The 26897-nt window shown below is 41.7% G+C and overlaps 1 protein-coding gene across 1 annotated transcript; it reads left to right on the plus strand.

The window, feature by feature from the left end:
* The first annotated feature begins 10199 nt into the window (after positions 1-10199).
* On the plus strand, positions 10200-17452 carry ADRA2C (adrenoceptor alpha 2C). Its single transcript, XM_032109814.1, has one exon. It carries the CDS (start codon positions 10270-10272, stop codon positions 11602-11604), a length of 1335 nt encoding a protein of 444 aa, XP_031965705.1. The 5' UTR covers positions 10200-10269; the 3' UTR covers positions 11605-17452.
* Positions 17453-26897: the final 9445 nt, after the last annotated feature.

Consider the following 26897-nt stretch of genomic DNA (forward strand, 5'->3'; position numbering starts at 1 on the left):
TTAGGCCAATATTAACCTGGAACAAAATTCTATATCAAGCCTCTTTATGTATACTGAGAGACAGGGCTTTGTTGCTGTAATTACATTTTTTTAAGTTGTGAGTTGCATAAACCCCATAATAGTTTCCTCTGCCTATTATCAGTGTAATCTGCAGTTCAGGAAGATTCCTAATTAATATTAATCCCCACCCTGTGCACAGTGTGTTTTGGCAAGTAATTAGGTCTAAAGGGATGGCCAAACACACTGATCTTCGCATTTTGAACAATTTAATTACAGGCTTGTTTTCTGCATGGAGCTGCATAAGACAGGAGTTTAGTAGAGAGAATCAGTGCGGGCCTCCTCCAGAGGCTGTCCCTGGAGCCAGAGCAGAGAGTGCTCTGCAGGAGGGGAGCAGTGCAGGCTGTTAAGACATTCTGCCCAAAACCACTGGATTTCAGTGGAAGCCAAACTATTGCCACATGTGAGTGACCACCTGGAGGCTGCTCATTCAGACTGTTGAGTTTGCTGCAGATGCCTTCCTGAGAGAAGCTGACTAACAACTGAAATCAGAAAGTAGCCACTCAAAGGAAGATTTAAATTTAAATTTAAAGTTTAAAATTTAAAATTTAAGGAGGTTCAACAATAAAGAAGGTGCCTTTTTTATGGATTTGCAAATAATTTTGCATGACTGCACACGAGAAACTACTCTCTTTACTCTCTAGGAAATTAAGTCCTTTCTTAGATATTTTTAATATTTTTCAGCTTTTTGTACTCATTAAGCCGATGCTGAGGCCACTTGTAAGCACAACTCACTGTTCTAAATAAGTTCCCCTGTTCCAACCTGTCACTCATTAGCAGTTTCTTCGATGCCAGATAATGGGATCTTTACTGATAGGGGGAGCTCTAAACACTTCACCCACTCTCTAACATATTCTAAAGAAATCGCGAAAATTAGCACCAGTAAAATCATGTTACACATCTCACACAAATTTTCAGAGATAAAAGAGAATCCAGATTGCTTCTGCCCAGCCAGAAGTGCCAAAAAAAGGGCTCCAAGTACCAGAACAGGATTGCTAATTTTTCAATTACATAAGTGATAGAGAGTGATAATACAGGCAAATAGTTAAATGTGTAATGATTAGTAACAAATGCTTTATAAATGATTAAACGTGTTTGCACAGGTGCTGCAGAAAGGCCTTACTTGCAAACTCTTTACTTATAACCTAAGTGTAATTGTGGTGGATTTCAGCCAAGATTTGCACCTGCTGGAATATAAACAGCGTGAATAAGAACATCTGACTGGGATGGTCATAATTAAAGATCAAGAGAGTGAAAAGGAATCAAGTAAAATTCCTATGATGCATTAGTATTTCCTTACAGGCTACTCCCTGCACTGTCAAGCATGCTCACAGACTTTGATGGCAGAGTTACCTGAATCTTAGACCTCTGTCAGAAGTAGAACACAAATAAGGCACTTTTAATATTGTGCTAAACTGGCTTCCATAGCTGCAGTAACTTAAATGATCGAGGACTGGTACCAGTTACCAGAGGTTTCTGATTGATTATGGTCTTTCTACTGCTAAACAACGATTTCAATGAGTTAGACCTTTTCAATCTCCTGAACTTTCCGTGAACTTGAAATCAACATTGGCTTTGCATGACAGAGAAATAGCAGGATACAGTACTTGCTGCCAGTCCTGCTGTGCATCTTTTTTGAGTTAAACTGTTCTTGTTTGGAAAAGCCTATGTTCACCACATTCAGTAGATAATTTGTTCCTAAAGGTACACTGCAATTTTTGACATAATACTCTTGATGATTGCCATTAGCCTAGATAACATAGAGCATAAACTACTGCACACTGAAGATGCTGAAAAAATTCTAACATCGGAAAAAACACAGCATGAGGCCACACTCCCAGGACATTTTGTGAAATGAAGAGGGGATGAAAAGAGTTGTTTCATCCCTCCTTTCTCTCCTGTCTCTCTCCCTTCCTCTCTCCATTTCTTCCTTGCTTCAGCTTTCTTACTGGCAAACATGAGTGAGAATGAGTTACGGGAATTAAGAATTAATTTTATGACACCTTTTCTGCTTTGTAAGACGCTTCTAATGAGTCATTTTCATTTAAAAACTTTGCTGACTCTTAGTTACTTATTGATATTTACTGATTTTCCCTTTCTAAATATAAGGCCACATTCATCAAAATACAGAAGGAGATGCATAATTTTAATTAAATGGTGCAATTCAAATCCAAAGTAGACAGTAAAATGTCAAAGGCATCTCTTTGACTTGCATTCTCCAGAGGATTGCATAAAGTGTACTGAGATAATGCAAAAGCAGGGAGGTAAGGCTTGCTAGAAGTCACTGCTCTCAACTTATTCCAAATTTTGGGTTGTTTTATGGGCTATGCAATTGTTACAGAAGCTGGAAATAGTCTCAAGTCATCAAAGAAGAGAAATATTACAACATAGACAGAGTACCAGCATTTTTGGCAATATTTTAACTGCATGTGTGAAAATTACTACTGTTTAGTATCAAGCTGGAACAAATCAATATGCTAAGGACAAGAGTAATATTGTTTACAAGGCTTTTACTAGTCCTTACTAGCAAGGTGACATCAATGATACGTTGACTTGACAGATACAGATACAGTGTACAGATACAGTCAAGGCTCACTTGACAGTAGTGAAAAGTCTTTTTGATTGAATAGTCCTTTTTTTGGAAGGACACTTTTCCCTCAAAATTAAAAAAGTGAAGAAGTGCTGGATCTCCTCTGACAGCATTACTAGAAATCATGTACCTCTGTTCCGTATATGATGAAATTTACAGACACTGGGGACATATGAACATCAATTATACACAACCAACATGAAAATGAAAAATCTGAAAAATATTAATAGCTGGAAAGTGAAGGATGAATACATAAGAAAAGACTTTCAGTTGTAACATTCAATTAAGCTTTCTGATTTGGCAGAAACTGTATCTGACATTATGCAAAAAGAATAGGAAGCCAACTGTAAATTTTATATTAATATAGCAGAGATTGCTTTTTATTGAAACCAGGAAAGAAAAGTGGAATAGCAATACCGTATGGGATGCTATTACAGAAAAAAAAGGCAGGATAAGTTAAATTCAGTAGGAATGCATTAAGGCCAGGAAAGTAAACAAAGAAAAATGGAAATATATGAAGAAAGATAAAGCAGTAAAAGATCACCCCCAAAAAAGATAAAAGAGGCTCTGTTGATAGACACTGAAAGCAGAAGAAGCAGCACTGAAGGAAGACATGAGAACGTTTAATCAAACTGTTTAAAGATACAAGTAAAGTGCAATGAGGAGCAATGTCTGGAAAAAATAAACCTCACCTTATTTTAAAGGAAAATCTAAGACAGACAGAACACCTCCCAGACACTGCAAAAAACCCTCACCTTATTTTTCCAATGAAAGAAGATAGAACTTGATGACTGTTTTGAAGTAGTCAAATCTTCATGAGTTTAAAGTAGTTGCTGAAAAATGAAGAATATTAAATTAACACATGCAATTCAAACCGCTGTAGCACAGATATGAGGAAATGAAATGGACAACATGATATTTGGAGATATCCCCATGGTTCAACGGGAAGCAGAAATAATACAATCTGCTCTTGTTTCCATGGAAAGCCATCAGTGCAGTCACCTCTTCTGTTTTGAAGTTGCCACTCAAACCAGACACAGGAAACACGGCAAACATTTGCTCTAATTGATCCTGTGCAGACAAGACCTTCCTTCTGCCAAGCATCACAGAATAAAGTACAACGTGGTAGATGCCTCTTCTCCCGTACTGCATGGGATTTGATTTAATGGTGGATTATCATGGCAAGTAGTACCCCGCTTTGAAATCTCTTGGATGGTGGTCCAGAATATTAAGCAGAAGTGTGCCATGAAGTAGATGCAGCTGGGAGGGGATGAACTTTGGTGACAAAGACTGCATCTTTCTCCCCCACCCTCCCTCCCTACCCTCATTCCTCCATTGGAATGGATTCTGTTACTGGATTGTTACTGGACCATTACTTTGGAAATGGTTATTTCAATATAAATGCAGACAGAGGAGATGTAATGCTTTGCAGCCAAAATCTGTCTCATTGTGAGAGGCTGTCTTACACTTATGCCAAACAGGCCCTACAATTAATAAATTAGAGGTAGGCAATGCAATAGATGATAAATTATCTACACAGAATTCTCTCCACTTAAAAGCTGAAGCTTTTACAAACTTGCATAACCCCATTCAAAATGTAAAATAAATGCATTCTTTATATAAGTTAAAACCAACAAACTCTTTCCCATACATATTACTGTGCAGAAGAATTTCAACATTAAAAAACCCACCGAAATCAAGAGCAAGAGTCCTCAAATACAGTGCAGAGTCCTAGAAAAATAATGCACTCATCCTGTGCAAATGGCACAGCTATCAGAGCAGGTGTCTGTGAAGGCTATTTAAAGTATTGACTTAATAAATTAGAAATGAAGAAGCCTTAAAAAGAGTACAGATAATGGAAACAGTACAAATTGAATTAAGGAAGAGAAGGGACACAGATTTATTTTTCATGATTCTCCAACGACAGGGAGAATCAAACCAAAACATCTGCAGTAGCCTCAGGTTTGGCTCCAAAGGGCTGAACCTATGGCACTGCAACACAGTTGTGGTTGATGTGATCCTATTATGAGAGCAAAAAAGCCTTACAGAAACCAGCCAGACAGGATATGGTTGACTCACATGTTTTGACTTCTGGTTTATGGTCTTACCAGCACAGTGACAATGTTTACTGGGAGCATGAAAAAAGGTTACAAACATACTACAGGAGAAATACTGCAGAAGGGAACTGAACCAATAACTTCTTCATTCTATTTTAGCTCAAGCATAATAGCTACTTAAAGTGTTTAGTAACACTTTTTAAGTGTTACTAAATTAACATTTAAGTTAATTTGTTAGCTCCAGATTAAGTGTTACTTCCAGATAAATGAAAAAGTAACAAATAATCTGGTTTTGACTTGGTCTTGATCCCAAAATTGTCAGTGAAATATTATTTTCATACAGAAGAATGAGTTTCAATCAGACTCACCTAAATTAAACTTGTCTCCTTCTCTGGATATTGTACTACAAGAATAAAAACTGGAAAAGATATTCATGTCCAAGATGCTTTAAGAAAAAAAAAAATTGATTCTGAAAACTGCTTAGATTTCCATATTTCTCATTAAATATATCTAGTAATCCCAAACAAATAAAAATTCTTGTAGTATCATTTTCACAAACTTTCATTCTCATTTTATGGAAGGCTTCAAATAAATTAATTTAAAATTACTTTGGGATTAGTTTTTCGGGGGAAGACAGTTAACAAAGAAACAAAAAAACTGGTCCAAATTACATTTTCAAAGAAAACATCAGTTGATGCCTAGATTTTCAAAAGAGTTCAATATTCATATGTCATGGGGAAAATGATCCAGTGCTGTCACAAGCATCAAAATGGAAGCTGCTTGACTCTTAGGTCTTTTGAAAATTTGGCTCCATCTGTGGATATTAGAATTTTGCCCTGAGTTCTTTGAGGAATTTACAGGTTAATGTCCATTTAACACTACAGAATTTCACAATCTTTCCCTTGATAACAATATTCAAGTTTTAAAGGCCCTGAATTCCCCTCCAAAGTTACTTCTGTTTTCCTTATATTTAGTTCCTTTCTTTCAAAATCCAGGACAGTCTACTTATTCTTCAACTCTTAACCCATTTTTCTATCACTTTGTACTGCAGGTTATCTTTTTAACTACTCACAGAGATTTCAGCTAACTCATTCTACTTGTTCATGGCATCTTGAGCAGATTTATAACACAAATTTTGTCTCAGAAAGTATATATATGGATGGAATGTTTTGACAGCAGTCAGTTTCTTGTATGGTCGATAAGACTGTAAAATTTTGTCTATTGATGTAAAGCTTAGTTTGAGAGATTAGAGAACACTTCCAGATGTTTAGTAAATCAGGATGTCCTGTAAAACTCTTTGTTTATCTGAGACACATTTTCAAAGTCACCCAGTTCCCACTGAAAACCAAATATCACCCCTTTTATTAAGAAAGCTGACATATTTCCTCTACACATGATAACATTGATCTGTGGATGGAGGAATTAATTTTTAAAAAAATGCATGGAAGAGCATTTAATAGCATGGTTAAAATTGTGATGTCTTAAAGACATAAAATATAATGACAGAGGTTTTTAGGGGGCAGTATTTTCCACTAACCCATCTGATAAACTAAAGAGGAAAACATTAACAGGCTTTCAGGCCCACAGATGGTAAACAGAAGAGGCAAAACATGTTTGGAAATACAAACCAGCAGTGACACCTTTTTCTCCTAAATCTATGTGTGTGCAAGCACAGCAGTGTGCCCTTGTGACAGCATTATTAAGGTCAAATATTCTTAAATGACCTAAGAGAAGTGTATTGGTTTGGGTGTCAGCAGGAATCTTCCCACCAACTTCAGTGGCTACGTTGATGTCACCTTTGGTAATTGATCCTGAATTTGGGCCTGAGTAGAGGGCACCACTGGCCACTCTCCCAGTGACAGCTTTAGGATTTCCCAAGACTTAAAACTCAGGTGCAGATCATGGGTCTCCTCTGCCAATGAGCTCTGGTAGCTCAAACTGAAATAAAGGTCAGTCCAACTTGAGAATCCACACAAAAACCAGTAAAAACTGGAGACAACAAACAATAAGAAATAGTTCTGCTCCTGTGGAATCTTCTCAGCCTGCTGTGGTAGGAGGTTTGTGGTTAGATGTTGGATGAGAGAACCAGAGCAGCAGTGACAGTGTACAGAGGGATGGGTATGGCACAGTATCTACTGGATTACTTCAGGAAGCGTGGGTTTGGATCAGTTTAAGCCAAATCCAGTTTATTACCTAAGAGTGCCTCATCCAGCCTTTAAACTGCACTTTTTTAAATGAGAGCCTGTTAACAGCTACCAGGCATAAACTCAAATAAAGGCCAAGCTGGTAACTATAGGAAGGCCAGATGTGAGAATGAACATAACAGTGCAGGGGTTTGGAAGGAAAAAGGCAGTAAGGTGTCTACATAATTTGCCACGTTCCTATGAAAAAAACCAATTTCAATTCAAAAGCACAACTACACCTGATTTATTCACTGTTGTTCGCCTTGCTCCTACCTTTGCCTCCTGGCAGACTAAGCAGATTTTCGTGAGACTAGATTTCTTGTGTCTGTGCCTACACTTCATTCACATCTATATACATGAGTGGCATATGGCTCTTTAGGCAAACTGGATAACAGTTACACATAAAACCCAAATGTTATTTCCCTGCCTTTGGTGGAGTTATACACTGAATTGTTTCAGCAGCACAGCACAACTTTAGGGCTAAAAAAACCACAACAACACATGCATATTTTACTCCCACTTTATTTTTTTCTATATCCCAGTTGGCATTTTCTCATTAAAAGTGCCAAATAATTGCTCAGACATTTGCTTGTATGATTCCTTTTGTTATGAAACATCTGTATTGACTTATTCTGAGTGAAGTTTTGAAAAATTTCAATTCTTCTTATCTGGAGCCCCAAATCATTAGCTGAAAGTTTATTTTGAGTTCCAGTTCACATAATTTCAAGATATCCTCGCTCATGACTTTGTAATTACCTTAGCAATTTAACTGAATATCATGAGGTTTTATATATCCCTTTTTTGACAGATCCTGAATCCCAAATGTTCATGTGATTTTGTAGTTTGTATTTACTAAATTTTAAACCCATATTGAACCAGTTAGATCACACATTCTTTCTGCCTAATCCCAGTCACACCAAGTCTTAGACTTCAAATTCTTGCACCTTGCCCTCTCAGATCCTAGATACCATTATGAAACTTCCAAATATGTGGAACTGGCCACAAATATTAGAAAGATGTTTCAGAGATTATTCAGGTCTCATGTTAAAAACATACTATTTGCTTCCTGTTCGAACTTTAAAAACCCCAGCTTCCATTTATTTAATCTTCCTGGGGCTTTCCAAGCTTTTTAAAAGACTCCTCCTTATCAGGTTGCTGTCTGTTTAGGAGGACTTGAGACAGCATCTGATTTCAATTTCATTTTGTTCTATATGCTACACTTTGTTTATGTGATTACTGCTTCTGCATTTCAGTCTTCATTTAGAATTTGTTTCCTGACAGTTTAGTTTCAACACCACGTCCTTTCCCTTTTAAATGCCGTCACAACATGTTTGCTGATTACTCTTCAGTTTAAAAAAAAAAAAAAAAAAAACAAACCACCGTCGAGTAAATTGCTTACAGAATAGGATAACAGGATCATAATATCCAGAGGAATTTTCCTTCCTATCAGAACTAAGCTTATTCACTTCCAAGCCTTCAAAATCCAATCCACGAAGTCACACAGAGACAGAGAACGGCAGAGCCAGCGCTGGTAGCACCACAAAGGTGACTGGAAACAGAGTATCTCTTATCACTCCCTAAAGTCCGGGCTATTCTGTTGCAACTTGTTCATCGTTACAAGTGTTTTATTATTTTACAAGTTTTACAGCGAAAGTGACCCTCTCTTGGAGGTACATGCCTTCACTAAGCACAGGTTTGCACTACAAAGAATGATCCGGGCAGCAATAAGTGAACGCGTACCAGACAGCAACTCCCTTGGGGACCTCTCTGGGTCCAGGTGGGGCACCGGGGAGAGGCACGGGGCGGCTGCTCAGCCTGGGAATGCCCTCAGGCAGAGCACCAGATCCCTCTCTTTAGCAGGGTGATGACGATGAAGGCGCGTTCCAGAGTCAGGAACACCGAGCCCAGTGCCCAGTGCCCTGTCCCCAGTGCCCAGTGCCCAGTGCCCTGTCCCCAGTGAGCAGTGCCCAGTGTCCAGTGCCCTGTCTCCAGTGCCCAGTACGCAGTCCCCTGTCCCCAGTGCGCAGTGCCCAGTGCCCTGTCCCCAGTGAGCAGTGCCCAGTGCGCAGTGCCCAGTCCCCAGTGCCCTGTCCCCAGTGCGCAGTGCGCAGTGCCCAGTGCCCTGTCCCCAGTGAGCAGTGCCCAGTGCCCAGTGCCCAGTCCCCAGTGCCCAGTCCCCAGTGCCCAGTGCGCAGTGCCCAGTCCCCAGTGCCCAGTCCCCAGTGCGCAGTGCCCAGTGCCCTGTCCCCAGTGCCCAGTGCCCAGTCCCCAGTGCGCAGTGCCCAGTGCGCAGTGCCCAGTCCCCAGTGCGCAGTGTCCAGTGCCCTGTCCCCAGTGCGCAGTGCCCAGTGCCCTGTCCCCAGTCCCCAGTGCCCAGTGCCCAGTCCCCAGTGCCCAGTGCCCAGTGCCCTGTCCCCAGTGCCCAGTGCCCAGTCCCCAGTGCCCTGTCCCCAGTCCCCAGTGCGCAGTGCCCGCACCCGCCCGGAGCCCTCGGCGCTGCCGCCGGACGGTCCCGGGCGGCCAAGGGCGCCCCCCAGCGCGCGAGGCGGGCACTGCAGGCAGCGGCCGCCCGGGCTCGGCGCGCCGGGAGCGCAACCGGCGCCGCCGCTCCTCGCACCGGCACCTGCCACCCCCCCATCGCACCGGCACCCGCCAGCCCCGGGGCGGCCGCCGCGCCCCCGCCGAGCCGCGCCGCGCCCGGCAGAAACACCTGTCCGGCCGCCGAGCGGCGGCGAGCGCCGCAGCACCTCGCCCGCCGCTCCTCCCGGGGGCCGCCGCGGGGAATCTCCCGTCGGGCCGCCCGCGGGGCTCGGGGTGCTCGGGGCGCGGGACGGGCGCGGGCGGCGCCGCTCAGGGCGCTCCTGCGCCCGCCGGGGGTTCCGCCGGGGCGGGCGCGGCGGCCGCACCTGCGGGCACTGAGCATGCGCGCGGCGCGGGGCACGCCGCGATTGGGAGCGCGGAGCCAGAGTGGGACGGAACCGCCGGGAGCCGCTCCATGGGAGTTGATGCCGCCGCTGCTGCCGCCTCGGACCCCGCGCCCTGCGAGGATCCAGCTCCCGCCGGGGACTCCTGCCGGCCGCGCGGCGTCTTCTCCGGAGCCGCGGGCTGCCCGGAGCCGGGCATGACCGGGCGGGCGGCGGGGGCCAGCCGTGCCCCGCTGCCCCCTCGCCGGGGGCCGGGCGGAGGCGGCGCCGCCGCGCTCCCTGCCGCGCCGGGGGGGCGCCGCCCGGCCGTGCCCTGAGGAGCGGCGGCGGCGGCGGCGGGGGGACGCGGGACCGGCGGCGGGGCGCGATGAGGGCGGCGGGGCGGCGGCGGCGGGGCGGCGGGGCGGGGCGGGGGCTCCGCCGGGCTCTCTAGGACGCCGGCGCCCCGCACACCCACCATGGATCTGCTGCTGTTGGTGAACACGAGCCTGGGCTCCCCCAACGAGTCCCTGGCGCTGCCCCCCGCCTCGCCGTCCTCCTCGGCCCTCCTGCAGCCGCCCTCCCCCTACTCGCCGGCGGCCGTGGCCAGCCTGGCGGCAGTGGTGGGCTTCCTCATCGTCTTCACCATCGTGGGCAACGTGCTGGTGGTGATAGCTGTGCTCACCAGCCGGGCGCTGAGAGCCCCCCAGAACCTCTTCCTGGTGTCCCTGGCCAGCGCGGACATCCTGGTGGCTACCCTGGTCATGCCTTTCTCCTTAGCCAACGAGCTTATGAATTACTGGTACTTCGGCAAGGCTTGGTGTAACATTTACCTGGCGCTGGATGTGCTCTTCTGTACCTCGTCCATTGTCCACCTGTGCGCCATCAGTCTCGACAGGTATTGGTCGGTCACACAGGCGGTGGAGTACAACCTCAAACGGACACCCCGGCGGATCAAGGCCATCATCCTCACCGTGTGGCTCATTTCAGCCATCATCTCCTTCCCACCATTGATCTCCGTGTACCGGGACCCTGAAGGAGATGTCTTTCCCCAGTGCAAGCTCAATGACGAGACATGGTACATCCTTTCTTCTTGCATTGGCTCTTTCTTTGCCCCCTGCCTCATCATGGTGTTGGTCTATATCCGCATCTACCGCGTGGCCAAGCTAAGGACCAGGACCCTCTCTGAGAAGCGTACAATGCCAGAGGGGTCCTCCCAGACTGAGAACGGCTTGAGCCGCGCTGCCGGCGGCTGCACGTCCCTGAGAATGCAGCTGGGAGAGAATGGACATTATTCAGTGCACCACTGGCGCAAAGCCTCTGAGCTGGAGGACATTGAGCTGGAGGAGAGCAGCACCTCAGAGAGCAGGCGGAGGCGGAGCCGGGAGGAGCATCGCCGCAAAAGCAAGAGCCAGTCCTTCTCCTACTCATACTCCTCCAAGCACTCCAGTAGCCGTCTGTCCCGTGCCAGCAATCGCTCCATGCAGTTCTTCTCATATCGGCGTCGCCGGAAGCGTAGCAGCATCTGCCGTAAGAAAGTTGCCCAGGCCCGGGAGAAACGCTTCACTTTTGTGCTGGCAGTGGTCATGGGGGTCTTTGTAGTTTGCTGGTTCCCTTTTTTCTTCAGCTACAGCCTCTATGGTATTTGCCGGGAGGCATGTGAGGTCCCTGAGACTCTCTTCAAGTTCTTCTTCTGGATTGGGTATTGCAATAGCTCCCTCAACCCAGTCATCTACACCATCTTCAACCAGGACTTCCGCAGGTCCTTTAAACACATTCTTTTTAAGAAGAAGAAGAAGAACTTCCGGCATTGAGCCGGAGGGATGGATTTGCCTCCAGCAGGAGTAGAGTTAAAAGAGAAGGCTCAGTGCTGGAAAAGAAGGGAGGGAAGAGAACATGGGGCTTGGGCTTAGGGAGAAGGAAGAGGGCTCGCCCCCTCTCTGGAGCAGGTTGATGCTGTGGGGGACAGGGATGGTGTCGGGGAAGCTGAGGGCATTCACTGTGGTACAGAATGGTGACATGGTGCTGGGAGAGCAGTGCTGGAGCGTGGAGGGGTAAATGGGGAGGGAGTGATTGAACCCTGACGGAGGGCACTGGGAACCTGCAGAGGAAAACAGGCTGAGACACAGAGTTTGGGAGGCAGTGAGCATTCAGGGGCTCTGGAATTTTGTGGGAAAACAAAAAGAGACATCAAGAGGAAAGGGTTAAGTGGCAGTGGTAGTGGAGATTCAAGTATAAATAGGGCAGCTGGGGCCCATGGTGGATTTGTAAGAAATTGGCTTTTACTGCTTATGTGGGGAAGGAAAGTGCAAAGTACCAAGCACTGACAGTGTTTTAAGTTATGAAAGGATTTAAATGTTTGCCAAAAAACCCCTAAAGAACAATCCAAACTCTTTTCTAAATAAACCTTTGTACTGTTAAAACCTTTTGAATCATGATTTTGCACAAGGGATGAAGTCAAAGCATGGGGTTTTCTTTTCCTTTGGAGGGGTCTTTGCCTATAGAGCTGGATAGGAAATATTTTTCCTATCTTCCCACAGGTTTTGATTATTCAGTGGGAGAAACCTGGGAGTCTCACATTTTTTCATGAAGCATGAAAAGGAGCACATATACCCCATGACCTCATTTCCTCCTGCTGGATCATCAGGCAGTAAATTGCTGCTCCATCCTGCTCACATCAGTGACCTAAGGACCTTGCTGTCCTGGAGCAGATAGTGAAAAAAAAAAAAAAAAAAAGAAATCATTCTGATCAACTCGCCTAACATTTTTTGAGATTAAAAAAAAAGAAAAAAAAAAAAAAAATCAAGTTTCCACTTCAATGTGCCCAGGGGAACTTTTCCTCCCCTTTTCTTAAGTCTCCCTTCAAAGGCTAAACTCAGGGCTGGATGTGTGCTCCTCATTCTCAGACAGGCAGTTGAAGGCGTTCTGATATGCAGGTTTTCAGAGAAGGAGCAATCACCCCACTACTAATGTCTTTAAATCCTTCATATTTACAGTCTTAGAGCAACTAAATCCTTTATATTTATTTTTTAATGAGAAGCATACATTGCAGATTGTCAGTGGAGTATGTGAACAAATCTTGAAAGGAGGTGCAGCTGTTTTAAACCTTTAGTGTTAATGTTGCTTGCTTTCCCTTCTTCTGTTTGCATTTCTAGCTTATGGTTTTAGAGGATTTTGTTGGGAGGAGGGGCAGAAGAGGGGAGAATAGTTTGAAAAGTTATTAAAGCAAACTGTATTTCCCATGGGTTTATAAAATGTCATAAACTGCAGTAAAGGAAATGAGAGACAGGGACTGGTGTCTGTACATTCATCACTGAATGCATACCATGTGTAAGAGTGAGCTGAGCATTTACATTCCTTCTTCAGCTGTGCTGCTGCAAGGTGTGTTTTCTGTTTGTGGAGCAAATACTGCTCCTTTCTATGTTTATCACTCCTTCCATAGGCAGCAGGATTTGGCATCTGCCTCAAATGAACCTTTCCACAGCAAACAGTTCTTGGAAAAAAAAAAAAGAATTAAATCTAATCACATATGACAGTCTTCTTAAAACAGCAGAATTGAATCTATATCAGAGAATCATCAGATATCCCCTTCCTTACTCCCTCTGTTCTATCTGGGAGGTGACTGTAGCCTCTCTTCTCTTGAAATCTCTGTAGCATAAGGAAAAAGAATAGAGCAATCACTTTATTTTATCAGTTTTTCATAATAAGCATTTGGGTCACTTAACCCTGGAAAAGGAGACTGTCAGTGACTGAGGTTCTGGTGTTCCTTCAATAGACAATTTAACTCAAATTCAAGTGGGAGTTCTGCTGAAGTAGGGACTAGATGATTGCACCAAATGCATTAGAAGTTTGCTTGGTTTTGCTAAAGAAACAACTGAGATATTTTCAAAGTTCCAAATCCGTAACTTATCAGATGCTGTCTTGAAATAAGGCCCAGAGTGTGAAAAGATTTGAGCTCTGTTTAAATAACAAATGGTTTGGTGCAAATGCATACCTGAGATAAAGGAGAGATAAAAATAGCAACTGAGAGGAGGAAATTACAAGCCATTTCTCTTTTGCAAAATGGAGAGTTCTTATTAATGTTACACCAAGAAGAGCTGAAACAAACTCACATTATTTGTCGGTAACAATGTAGCTAAAAAGTTCAGGTTTGTTTACTCTGAAGAAACTATGTAATCACCAGAGCAACCAAAGCAACATATGGTACCTGGCTACTACCTCTGAGCTCCTGGATGGCTTCATTAGAGGTACCTGTTCCTGCCAAATGAAGGTCTGCTTTTGTCACTTAATGCTCCTTTAGAGGGGTTTTGCAGTCTGCAGACTCACAGTGGTTTCACTGTTGCACTGCTTTCGAAATGAGCTTTGTAGCCTGTAAACACAGTCCTTCCCCTTTTTTCTTTCCTTGAAAAATTCTTTAGAATTCAAGCAGTCTATGGAAATGAAATTTAAGTGACAGTCAGAGTTTAGTGAACATAAAATATATATGGAATGACTGATGTGCCTTAAAAGTAAGTTCTTTGCAGTAAAAGTGTTCTGTGGTCATTATGAACATTAAAGAAATAATGTTTCTATTTTGTTTTGCACTTCCGAATGTTTAGAACGGATTGATGCAGATACTGAATATCTATGTGCAGCAACATAGTTAAAACCAGGGTATTTCTATGGTTTTAATTTTTATTATCACAGTTACTCATCTGATTCAATGCCTCAAGAGGATCTTATTTCTTCTGACATAAATAAAACCTAATATTCATCAATAAAGATGTGCAGTTTACACCCCTTTTAAGTGCATTTCCCTCTAAATTAGTGAATACAGGATTTCTATAAAGTTGTTTTTAATGTAACTACAGAATAGGCTTCTAGTAAAATGGGGCTGATTTACTTTTTTAAAATACAGTGTTCTCTTATTACTTGTAATAGCTGAAGACTGGAATTTGTAACATTGTGGTGTTAACTTTTCATGAAAAGTTTTCAGCTCTGCTACTCACTGTGATTGTGCTTCAACTGTAAGTTGGCTAATAGCATATACAGGAGAAAAATAGTTCTTCGCTTAAGAAAAAGGGAGACAATATGTTTAAAATGTGCTGAATTGTTTCCTTGATCAGACATGATAAACTGGTTGAAACACTCACTCTCTACTGTTGTAGAAGAATTAAATATTTCTACTAAGCCATATCGATTTTAACAAGTACCTGATCTTTAACCCTTCATTTTCTCATTTCACCATGAAGCAAAATTTCTGTCACTCATAAGTGAGAAGTTGATGTTTCATTTTCAAAACCAATTTTTTGGACAGTGCTGCTTTTGGTTGGGTATTGAAATACCGAACAGTGTAACTTAGCTGGAATGGGAACTCAGTGCTGCTGTCCTTCAGCCACCTCTGTGGGAGTTTTGCATGAGTGAGAAATGCAGAATTAGCCTCTTCAGGGCTTGAGACAGATGGAAGGGGCCTTATAAATAGGAGATTTGACAGGATCACAGCTTTAAATCATTGTCTGAAATAAGAATCAGGCCCTTGTTGCTCTGTGCAATCTCTGTTCAGAAGAGTCATGTCGCTGCAAGAGCACTGGTGATTTCTGACAAGCAGATCTGAGGTGAAAGTCTACATGCAGCTTTGCACACATTGGCCTGTATCATCCTTTGTGAGTAATCCGAGAAAACTTGAGCAGAATTTACTTGTGAATCAGAAAGATAATCACTGTGGGCAAGGACTTTAGGAGCTTCCTTAAACATTGCCTCTTTTTTAGTAAGTGTGCCCGAGGAATTTAAGCAAACATTTGTGTGTAAATGTAGAACAGAAGGTACACAATCCTCTCTGCTTAACTCTTGACTACCGTTCAAACCCATAGAAGATGTGAATTAAGGTTTTTTTGACTATATAACCAGGGGAACAAACCCTGCTGTATATTTTCAGTATAAGCTGCATGAAGAGCATGATGTGATTGCATCTGTTTTTCAGAGAAGAAAACTGTTGGTCTGTGAGGGTTGGTATTGGCTAGAACCGCATCTGAGAATTGTAAGGATTTTGTAGGAACTGTTGGTAATGAAATGCATTTCAGGACAATGTTCTGACCTTAAACTATGACTGCTTTCAAGAAGGAGAGAATATCTACAAGCTGTGCAAAAGGAAGACCAGATGCTATCGTGAGTTTGTTTTTATGGTTGCTCATTATGACCTTGTTGGTGAGCAGAAAGTAACTAGACGCTTCAGAGAAAAAGCCTTAATTTGGAGGGGGAACAGTGCATGAGGAAATGGCTACCCACAAACTGAGGGAATTAATATTTCTGTGCCTTCTTTCTACTGTAGACCAGTACAGTGGAGGAAGTCAATAGGGAATGTAAATTTGTCTTCCAGATCTGTGGGTCAGGTGGGCCACACAAAAGATGACACAGGAGAAAGCAGAGATAGGATTGCTCACTTCAGTGTTCAACACCAAGCTTTAATTTGTCCCTTGTCCTTGAAATTAAGCCAAAAATACAGTTTGGCACTTGGACCCAAAGGCTATGTAGCATCAATAATGCTGCACTGAATATAGTCTAGTTTTAGCAGAAAGCATCAGTTCATATTATACATCCTGCACATGTCTGTTTCAGGGCAGAAGTAGGAGAGTTGGACACTTAAGTCATGTGAGAAAGGAATAATCAGCAGTTTGAAGAGTCACAGGTATATTGAAAAATATACCTAGATCCTATTCTGATAAGAGAGCTGGCTTCAATTTTGTGGGTACCAATCACTTTGAACTCCTAAGTAATTAGGGAGGTAGAAAACATGGAAACAGTACAAATACTGCTTCTCAAGGAAACAAAAAGTGGCAAATGGCTCAGAGTCTTGTTCAGATCTTTATGCCAGATGCCCAGTCCTCCAGTGGGCTGATAACTGTTACTGGGTTTTCTGGGAAAGGCTGAGGTGTCTTCAACTCACAGTGACTATCACACTTGATCTGAACTAAGGAAATACCTACAGTTGGTACATTGTCTTTGTTCGAAGTGGCAGCCCTTAGAGTGCGACAGAAGACATTTTAAGCATTTTATCTCCCCTCTGGCACATGTTCTTCACTATCCCAAACATTTTTTAATTCAATTGTGCAACAGTTGATAAGGTAGAGAAGGATTGTCAATATCTTACAGAAAAAAAGACAGAGAGGCATGGAAAATAGTAGATAATAAAACCTGGTGTCTTAGTCCTGACCTAACATCTTACCATGATACCAGTCTTTCTTCCCCCAACCCCTTTCCTTCTTTTGTAAAACAGAAATTCATGCAAAACTGCAGAAGCTTATTTTAAATAGACTACACCGATGATACTGTTTACTCTAGAAAAAAAAAGAGCTTTTCTGTCAATAAGTAGCCTCCTGCTGTAAAGCAATTTTCTTTACTACACTTTGAAAAATCTAATGAAAAGTAGACCAGCACTTAATTCAATTTGTCTATATGTACTTCCCTTAACAAAAGTGCTTTATTAAAGATCCTGAATGTAAAGGACACAAATGAAATGTAGGTGCCTGCTACATCAAAATCAATTAGTCGTGTTTCAGCATTTTTGTGAACAGCAGTCATTCATTTTGCATGATGCTCTTTCCTGATAGCTCTGTGCTGACAGAGAAACCTGCTCACCCTGTTGACAACAGCAATAAAATGAGGATTCATATTTGCCTCCATTAACTCTGTTAAGTCTCCTCTAATACATTAAAAAGCAGGCTGCTAGAAGTAGGTCTAGTAAGTGACACGGATCAGGGTAACCTGACTGGTTCCAAGAGGTACAGCACTTAAATGAGAGGGTCACCCTAGGCTGCAGGGACATGCTTCTCTTGGTTTTGTTCTCTATGCCTTTGACCCAGCATTGCAAATTATTTGCTCTGTAGTGGAACATTTTCAGCACACCATCCCTTTCAACCTCATCTGCTGGAGTAAGAAATTAATACTGAGGTCTCCCACTTCCTCACTGAGTGCTTTCACTGATAGACTATTTATATAGGTGATGCAGCTAAAATGCCTTTTCTTTTGGCACATAAATGTTTTATTTGATCGAGCTTTTTATCTTTCAGTAGACTAACACTCTTGTTCCACAAAGACGTTCTCTATCTGGAAAGCAAACACATGTCAAATACTTGGAGGAATATTAGAAATCCTGAAAAACCCCAGCCACTCCAGGTAAATTTTAAAAGAAAACACCACAGCTGAACTAAGAAAAAGGCTTAATTTTGTCTCTGGTGGGGATGCCCTATCTGAGACCACCTACTCTGGCATGCCTCTGATCAGATTTGGTGCAGTGTGTGGAGCTGTTCTGTTGGGCCTTGCAGCTGCACTGAGAGGAGCAATTTCAAGTGTCCAGCAAAGATTAGAGAATGAAAACATGCTTATTGAATCATTTCACATTATAGCAGACACTCTCACTTTGCCTTTCTGATCCCTTTTTGCACCCTTTAGATTACCCCTTGCTTTCAATCTGACTGCTGTGCACAGCCCGTGCTTGCTGTGCCTTTCCATCGAATGCCTCAGTGTACAAAGGGTACATGACACCTTCCTCCTCTCAGCTGTGCTGGGAGGGTTCTCCAGAAGACACCCCGTGAGGTGCTTCCATGTGGTGCTGTGCCATATATGAGCACCTGGAGTAACAGGAGTTACTGCAAGTTCTTGACTGACTCCAAGCCACACTGTTTTATTGCCAATAAATGCCTGTGTGCAGAGTTTCAAAGTGTCTATAAACGTGCATTCCCTAAGGTTGGCACTGATTTGTTTACATCAGCAGCAATTTCTGCAGGTAATTAAAGGGAGACTTTTAGTCAATCCATCAGATGCTGCTTTGGATCTGACACATGGTACATCAGAGAAACATGCTGTGTTTTTTTAAGAACACAATAAGCAATAGAAGTGATTAAAGATTCCTGGATGGCATGTTTTCCTGTAAAAAAAAGAATGCATTTTGATGAAATCTGATTGTTCTTTAAAGAATGTGTCTGTTTTACCCCATGTATAATGGAAACCAGGAGACCTTTAATCAGCTTCTGGGGGCCAGACTGCTCACTGGCTTGGCTGCCTGGCTCCTGGGCAGACTGCTGGGTGAGGTGCCGGGAAGACGAGACTTCCAGGCTCCTGGGCCCTGGCAGCTCGGGCCCCTGGGTTTATGGACACTCAGCTCAGCTCCATTATCACAGTATCTAAGTGCTTCATAACTTGTTATACTTTGTCAGTGCCTTTATGCATTAAGGAGTGACTGCCATGCCCTTTTATCTGATGAGAAACTAAAAGATTAATGGCATTTAGGTAGGTGTATTGTAAAAACCTTCTGTTTTATGTGGATCTTTCCAGTTGCAAACCCACTATTGATTGTCAGGGCCCTGCTAACTCCAGTGTATAAAATCCCACCTGTGCTCTAAAGTTCTGCTTCTGCCTCTGTGACTGCCATAGGCCCACAGAACTTGCACACAAATCCCATCAGGATACACAAACTCAATGTGTTTCTCCTTTGCTTGTCCCCATCTGGTAGGGAGTTCATGCAGTTTGGATATTGCAGAATAAGGAAAAAAGAAGGCACTACCTCCAGTTTGTAGGGAAGCACTGATATTGCTGCCATATCTTTAAGGACTCTGTGGTTTTATTCACTAGTGCTGGATTCACACTACCATTTCTAGATTCTTGTATTTATTGTGTGTTGAACAAGTACCCTCAGGGCATAACTGACCTATGACTTATACCCCAGAGGGGTGGACTTTTTCTGTACTCCTGGCAAAGTACAGAAATCATAAATACAATAAATAAAAAAAATGACCGAAGATCCCCCCAAACTAGTCCATTGATACAGCCAATCTTATTTACATGTTAAGGCTCAAATTCAGGTAAATTTTAAAAAAAAGAAAAAATTATAACCCCGGGGATCTTTCATATGTCCCATTTCTTTTAGTGCAGGTCTCTCAGGATACAGTTTGGATCACTAGATCAGACTTTTCTCAGACTTTGAAGATCGTCTCCCTTGAGGTTACTGAACCTCTATCTTCAATAATACAGAAATTACCTGGAAACTCAATGAAAAATAAATGTTTAAGAGTCAAGAAATAGCACACACGATTCCAACACTAGGCATGATGAATGCCCTAACTGGAAATACTGTTGGGAACAAACATTTGGGGCTACTCTGTGTATATTTCTCAGGCAAAATTATGACTATAGAGGGAACTTGAGTTCCAGGTGTATGTTTTCTACAGAGGAGGGTTCCTGACAGTGTTTACCACCTTCAGAAGTGCCAGTCAATGTCTGTCAAACTCATACTTTTCACAATAAGGAGTGGGATTGTCCCCAAATCTAGTCTTAAAGACAAAAAAAAAAAAAAGGAGTAAAAGTAATTTTTTAAAAATGTAGTCATGCATAGAAAATGTAAAAGGAAAAGGAACCTGAAAAGGGACCTCAGCAGCAATTCATTCTTACCTAATTCTGCCATTTCCAGCTAGGGATAACTGATGGTCACATAGGTTGAGGCTGCCCTCAGGCTACAATGTTTTCGAAAAGTGTCATAACATTTTGTGTGTTAAATAGATTTCTGCTGGGTAAAAGTTACTATTAATTAGTCACAGAAATTGTTCTCTTTTTCCTCCTTCTTCAGAGGAGAAATCGGCAGAAGGTATTTTACAGGAGTACAAAAATAGCTTTTCCTTTTCTACTTCGCCAAGGCAGAAAAAAAATAGGAATAAACATATTAAAGAGACATTAGGAATTTAGGATGCAAATTAACCATTTCATTGTCTCAATTAACTCAATGCATTGACTTATAGCTGAGGTTTCATGTGTTATTTAATAAAATATCTCATTTGCCCAGAAAGGCTGTACTGTCTGTCCTCAGAGGTTTTCAAGACGCAAGTGGATAATGCCCTGAGTAACCTGGTCTGGCCTCACAGGTGACCCTGCTTTGAGCCTGAGACTGGACTTGAGGCATTCTGAGGTCCCTTCCAACCTGAATTAGCCTATGATTCTGAGACCTGTTTCTTCCCAGTAATAAACAAAAGAAAGGTCCTAATATCTGGATAGGATCAAAATTATATTCTACAGAAAGATGCACATATATCGCTATATGTGGGCAAATCCTTAGGCCATTTGAATCTTTAGCTCTCTAGAACTTTTATATCTGCAAATTCTGTCTAACACACATTTGGCTGGATCCAGGGCACAAACCTTTTCTGTTTAAAATTAATTTAGTAACTAGAGAGCTCTACACCATGTTCCCTCCCCTGCTAAATCCCACTCCCCACCAGTTCTTAGCACTGTATAGGCACATACACATACAAGTATTTACAGGCATTTTCCTTAGAATTCCAGACAAAATATCGCATTAGGTTTGTTTGTTTTTCCCAAGTAAAACAAACTACATTTATGTCCAGTAGGTCAAATGTGTCTTTCTGACCTACTGACTCTGAAACGGTGAAGAATGTAGTTCATAAAGCACCAAGTCACACCATAGCTGCTGTGGGTGGGATGAAAACAACAAGGAAATGACTGTATTTCTGTAACAGCTGAAGACTTTAGTTAAAGCCTCAGTACTGGAAAATCTCTGGCATGACACATGTTGCTTCATTCCTCATTCATTTTTGGATGGAAGGTGTCTGACCTTTCTGTAGAAGTGCCATTTCAGAGGATCAGGGGCTAGCTGAAGGATTTATGAATATGTAGTCACATCTGGAATTGAAAATCCTTTTCTTCCTTTCAAAATGCCAGTAATGTTTCTGCAGGACTACAACGCAGATGCTAATGTATGGCATGGCAATACAGTTGTATATTAGTTATAAGCTTTGTTATACTTGTTATTGTAAGTTATAAGGTTTGTTATTTGATTGCCACTAAATATATCACAGGGACAGAAAATGCTCATAAAATACCATTGTAATCCTTGATGCAGCTTGAAGAAGTACAACATAAAGTATACAATTCCTCTCTGTGTCCCCTCAAGAAAGAAACAAGATTCCTGGGGCCAAATCTGCCGCAAGGTGTGAGCAGCTGCTTGCTGGAGTCTCTGGTCTGTGGACATCACTGAGGCAGCTGAAGCCCACGTGGGTGAGGCAGAGGTGAATCAACAGCATGATGAAGCCACAGGCTACATTTGTTCCTCCCTAAGCTTGTTCATGGGATCAACAGCATAGAGGTCCCATTGCTACAGCTGATAAATGTGCTGTTCTGTTTAGTTATCAACCCCATTTCTTTCTGCCCATCTTCACTGCTTTTACAAAGTTCCAGTGTATCTTAAAAGCACCTGATATTATTTGCACTTCCACCTGGCTTCAGAAAGTTCAGAAAGCCCTTTGAGACTCTCTTCTGTCATGATGGTGACTCCAAAAATACTTATAAATCCCAGCAGTTTTATTTAACCTTTGATAAAGGTGTAAGGTAAAAGTGTCACTTCTGGGCCTAAAAGTTTTAGCATTGTTTTATAAAGTTAACAGCAAATGGAGAAATTATAAAGCCTTGGACAAGGATTTTTATCTAGTTCCATTGCTGGTCTCTAGCCCAGAGTGCTATATGCTTTGAGCCTTTGAACCTTTGAATCTTTCATGCACAGGATGTTCACAATATTACTTCATTCATAAATACTTTTGAAAGTTATGAACAAAAAAAGTGCTACAGAAGTCCTAGATCATTATATAATAAAGATCCTAGATCATTCTATAATAAAAACTTGAAGATAGTCACAGAGGTACCATGCACTAAGGAGTTCATCTGTCCTCTGGCTTTGTTTTAAATGACTTGAAGTGGTGATGGTTGCAGTATGCATCATCAATGTCTGCTTTTATATCTAACTCAACTGAAGTACCTCTAAAAACTTTGAGTTTGCTATTTGATGTACCTACAGAAGATATTATAGAACTGACCCTTTTTCAGTGGATGTGTCAGTCGCCTTTCCCAGGTAACAGGTGAAAGGACAAGAGGAGATGTCCTCAAGTTGCACCAGTGGAACAACTATTAGACTGACTATTCTGAAAAATTTCTTCACCTAAAGGGCTACCAAGCATTGGAACAGCCTGCCCAGGGAAGCAGTTGAGTCACGTCCCTGGAAGAATTTAAAAGAGGTGTAGATGTGGCACTTAGGGACATGGTTCAGTGGTGGACTCAACAGTGCTGAGTTAATAGTTGGACTCAACAGTCTTTTCCAACCTAAATAATTCTATGATTTCATCTAAAGGCCAGAACAATTTCTAGATGAAATCTTTTGCCTTATATTTTGTTGCTTTCCTTACATTCCTATTATTTGTAAACATTCAGTGCAGAAACCTCTCGCTGTCTGTGGTACAGTGTTGGGAAGGAGGTTTTAATCTCTGCAGGAGCTGGGACTCTGGGAACAGTGCTTGCATTGAGATTTTGATGTTTCTAAAACAGGTTCTGTTTTGGGGTTTCTTATGTGCAATGCTTAGAAGCTGATTCCTGCTCAGGATACAAATAATGACAAATTGTCTGAATGTGAAAAAAACCTCTGGAATGATAAATGTCAACATTTTGTCTACGTATATCCAGAAAACTGCACTCGTGAGGCCTCTAAATCAGTGTGCTCTGTTTCTGTTCTTTGAAGTTATTTTTATAACTATTTCCCAAGCAATTGCACATCCTACAATGAGAACTACATATGTCCCAAGATTAAAATATCAGAAATAAGCCATTCTTAAACCTTTGACGGTCAAAACAAATGATGAGTGATTTCTTTACATGTTAGCTGAATATTCAACTCATACACTTCAGTAATTACACTGTGGAAAAATAAAGTACAGTTCAGGATAACAGTATGTTTTTATTTGGTATTGTTAAAACAGTAAATTGTCCACTTAGATTGATTTAATGTATACATAAATTTGTCATGTCCTTTTTAAAGTCTGATTTTGTGTTTAAGTTCTATTTTTATTCCTTTTTAAGGAGCAAACACACACACAGTGTCAGGTAAATATTTCCACTAATAGCCTCAGGGTCCCTTGGCAAGAATGTAATTGCCTGTGCACTCTCTGTAACTGAATTGCCTTCCTTAATGATGGGATAGTGGGTTTATAGGCCCCTGACTGCTTCTCTTTAATACCCATTAATTATCATTTTACTTTTTTTAATGAATGCCCCTTTCTCTTTTTCTTCCTTCATGTTTCTTATGTTTCTTGCCCGTTTCACAAACCCCCTACAAAAGTGCGGTGAGTGCAAGGAAATAAAGCAGCAAGATGACTGTGAGCTGGCATTTACAGACTCCTGTTCATTTCACGTAGACGAGACCTGCATTGCAATTGAATTAACTGATCTTAGAGCTCAGGAACACAAGCAGGCTCACTCCTATCACTCACAACTGCACCTCCCCGAAGTAAAAGAGATGCTGCTGCCTTATTATCTTTTTGATTCAGAGATCTGAAACACTGTAAAACAATTCTTTCTTGAGGTAAGTGTATCTGGGGATAAATTTGAGTAATACATAAAAAAGAGAATACTGGTTCTTCAGTGTGCACCAGCTACAGATGGCTGCTAGTCCCTCAACCACACCTTCCAAATGGGGCCTAGGAGAAACCAGCCTGCAAAATAGACATCATTTAATCACTGATTAAATTATCCAACGCAGATTATTTGGATGTATTCTCCTCTATTTTTTTAGAAAAGCTTCAGTTCTGTGCAGGAAAACAGTATGTGACATTTCAACCCCAAAGGTACTGAGAAAATTAGTGTTTAGGTCAACCGGGCTGTTAAAATTGTAATGTGGTTTTGCTGAAGTTATGATTGCAATAGTCTAGTAGAAACAAACAGATTCACCATACATAACCACAAAGCACAATTCTTATAACACTGGTTCTTGCAAAATCAGGTAGAGAAATACTGAAGAATTTATAGCTCTAGTCTTCTTTTGCTGCAACATAGCCTTGTGGTATTGATTAACAAATCCTGTTCAGAGACTGAAGGGCAGAAAGTATCATACATTCATGAAATGGAGACGTGCTGTCAAAGAACATTCATTTTGCATGGGCCAACCATTCATGGTTCCTCCAGAACTGATCCATCATCACAGTTGAATTCTGGGGCTCAGAGAAGGGAAAGGCAAAGAGCTCCTACCTTAGAAAGGTGGAGTTTATTTTTACACATCTACTGTGTTCAGCTGCCTTGATAGCTGAGGCCTCCTCTGCTCTGAGAGCTGTCTGACAGAGCTGATAGAGGGTTTTGTGGAAGAGAGCACCCAGACTGGTGTGATAGGTAGCAGCAGTTTTCAGGAACACCGAAGGGCAGGAACTGAACTGAGTGGGCTGCCCAGTTGAACCCAACCAGAGCTCTGAGCCAGGCCAGCCGCTCATCCTGCCTGACAGGATGAAGGAAGGAAATCCCTTGGGAGGGGAGACAAACTTCCACTGAAACCCTGGATATTGTGAGCAGCTTTGAGAGGTGGGTGGAGGTGTTACTAGAAGGACCATCTGATCAGGATGGAAAGGAAGGAAGGAAAGAAGCTATCACTAAAGAGGATGGGAGTCTTTCCCTCCTGTTTCTATAGGGGTTTTTATACTGTGTCTCCCAAGGTTATAATGTGTTTATTCTCATAGCAAGGTTTCATTTACATATATCCATACTGCTAGAAAATGGGGAAGATTTTCCTCTATGCCACCCCACAGATTATAGTCAGTTTTCAAAGACATTTTGATGAAAACAATTAGCAACAATTAACAACAACTAACAGAAGTGGAACACTTTTTTGTACCACTGGCTGCCCAGCAGGAGAACTGGAGCTAGTTTTCAGCGTTATTTTCCTATTTTGACAATGTTTTTTACCATTGTAGTATTTCTTGGTATTTTTTACCAAATGGAAAACACAAATCAATATTGATTGAGAAAAACTCTCCCAAACCATATAACTTAAAGCTCCTTTCTCTAGATTTTATTCCTTTGCACCTGCCTTCCTAGTTTTATTTTTTTTTCCTATTTAATTACAGAAGTATGGAGAAAATAAGCACCCAAAAGATCCATACCTGCAAAAAGTAAGACTTTAACAATCTTTTTTTCTTGAAAAAGTTCTTAAAATCCAAACAAGACAAACAGTAGGAAGACTGGAATGAAAATTTCTGGTGACTAATAAGTCACTTGTTGTCAGAGATTTTATTTTTTTAACGAGGTATCAAGGTTTCTAGACTAGAAACCCTTGTTTTCCATTTGAGCTCAGAGGTGATAATCCGAGTACCTGATAGGCATTTTCCTGCCCTTGGTTTTAATCTTGACTAAGAGTAAATTTTGTAATGCTTTTGTCAGAATCTGTATTTCCCCAAGGTTAACTTGACAAACCACAATGCTCACAGGGCAGACTACCCAAGCACAGGGCTACAACACAGCATTTTCTGCTTCAGACAATGAACACTGGTTTTTTTAGAAAGACCCACTCCATCAGCAGGGAAAAAACTCAAGGTTAGAATTTAGGTAATTTAAGTCTGGACTAAAAATATGTAACTTTAGACATTAAAGGTGTAACTTTGGGTTTTTAAAATCTTGTATCAGATCCCAAGCAAAAAGCACTATGTTAAATCTCTTTGCTTGGATTATAACCAATTTCTATTGTTATGGTTTAGCAGCTTTTGAAAATAATTTCAGGAAATCTTTTGCTGTCATAATACAATACCATTTTTATTCATTCCCTGCCATCAATAATTTGTGTTTTCATAATATGTCCAATCAATAAAACATTTACTATCATTCAATCAGTATAAACTGTTCAGGTTCATCTACTGTACATTGCTTGAAGAAAAATTTGTGACATCTCTAAAGCCAACTGATCAGCAAGATGACTTTTTAATCATATGCATGGGTGAAATATTTTACTAAAAAGGAGACATAAAAAATCATTATTACTGAAGCACAGATTGCTTTATATTTTTATCTTCTAAAATGCAGCTGGGAAGATCATTATTAAGAAGAGAATGTCATTTTTCAAAAAAATTTGTGGCAGTAAAACCTAGTGAGGCATTTTTTTATTAACTTCAAGAGGGAATGCCTGTTACACAATACTACAGCAATTGTTTCAGGGCACAAAATTCAGAGCTAGATGGTGAACAGAAAACATTCAAGAGGGCACAGATTCAGAAAGTTGGTTTAGAACCTTCTACAGAATTGGCATTATAGATTTCTTGTGTTCTGT

Source organism: Corvus moneduloides, chromosome 5 (assembly GCF_009650955.1).
Source record: "Corvus moneduloides isolate bCorMon1 chromosome 5, bCorMon1.pri, whole genome shotgun sequence".
NCBI lineage: Eukaryota > Metazoa > Chordata > Aves > Passeriformes > Corvidae > Corvus > Corvus moneduloides.

Coding starts and splice junctions, on each gene's coding strand:
- ADRA2C (XM_032109814.1), top strand. CDS start 10,270: ATGGATCTGCTGCTGTTGGTGAACACGAGCCTGGGCTCCCCCAACGAG.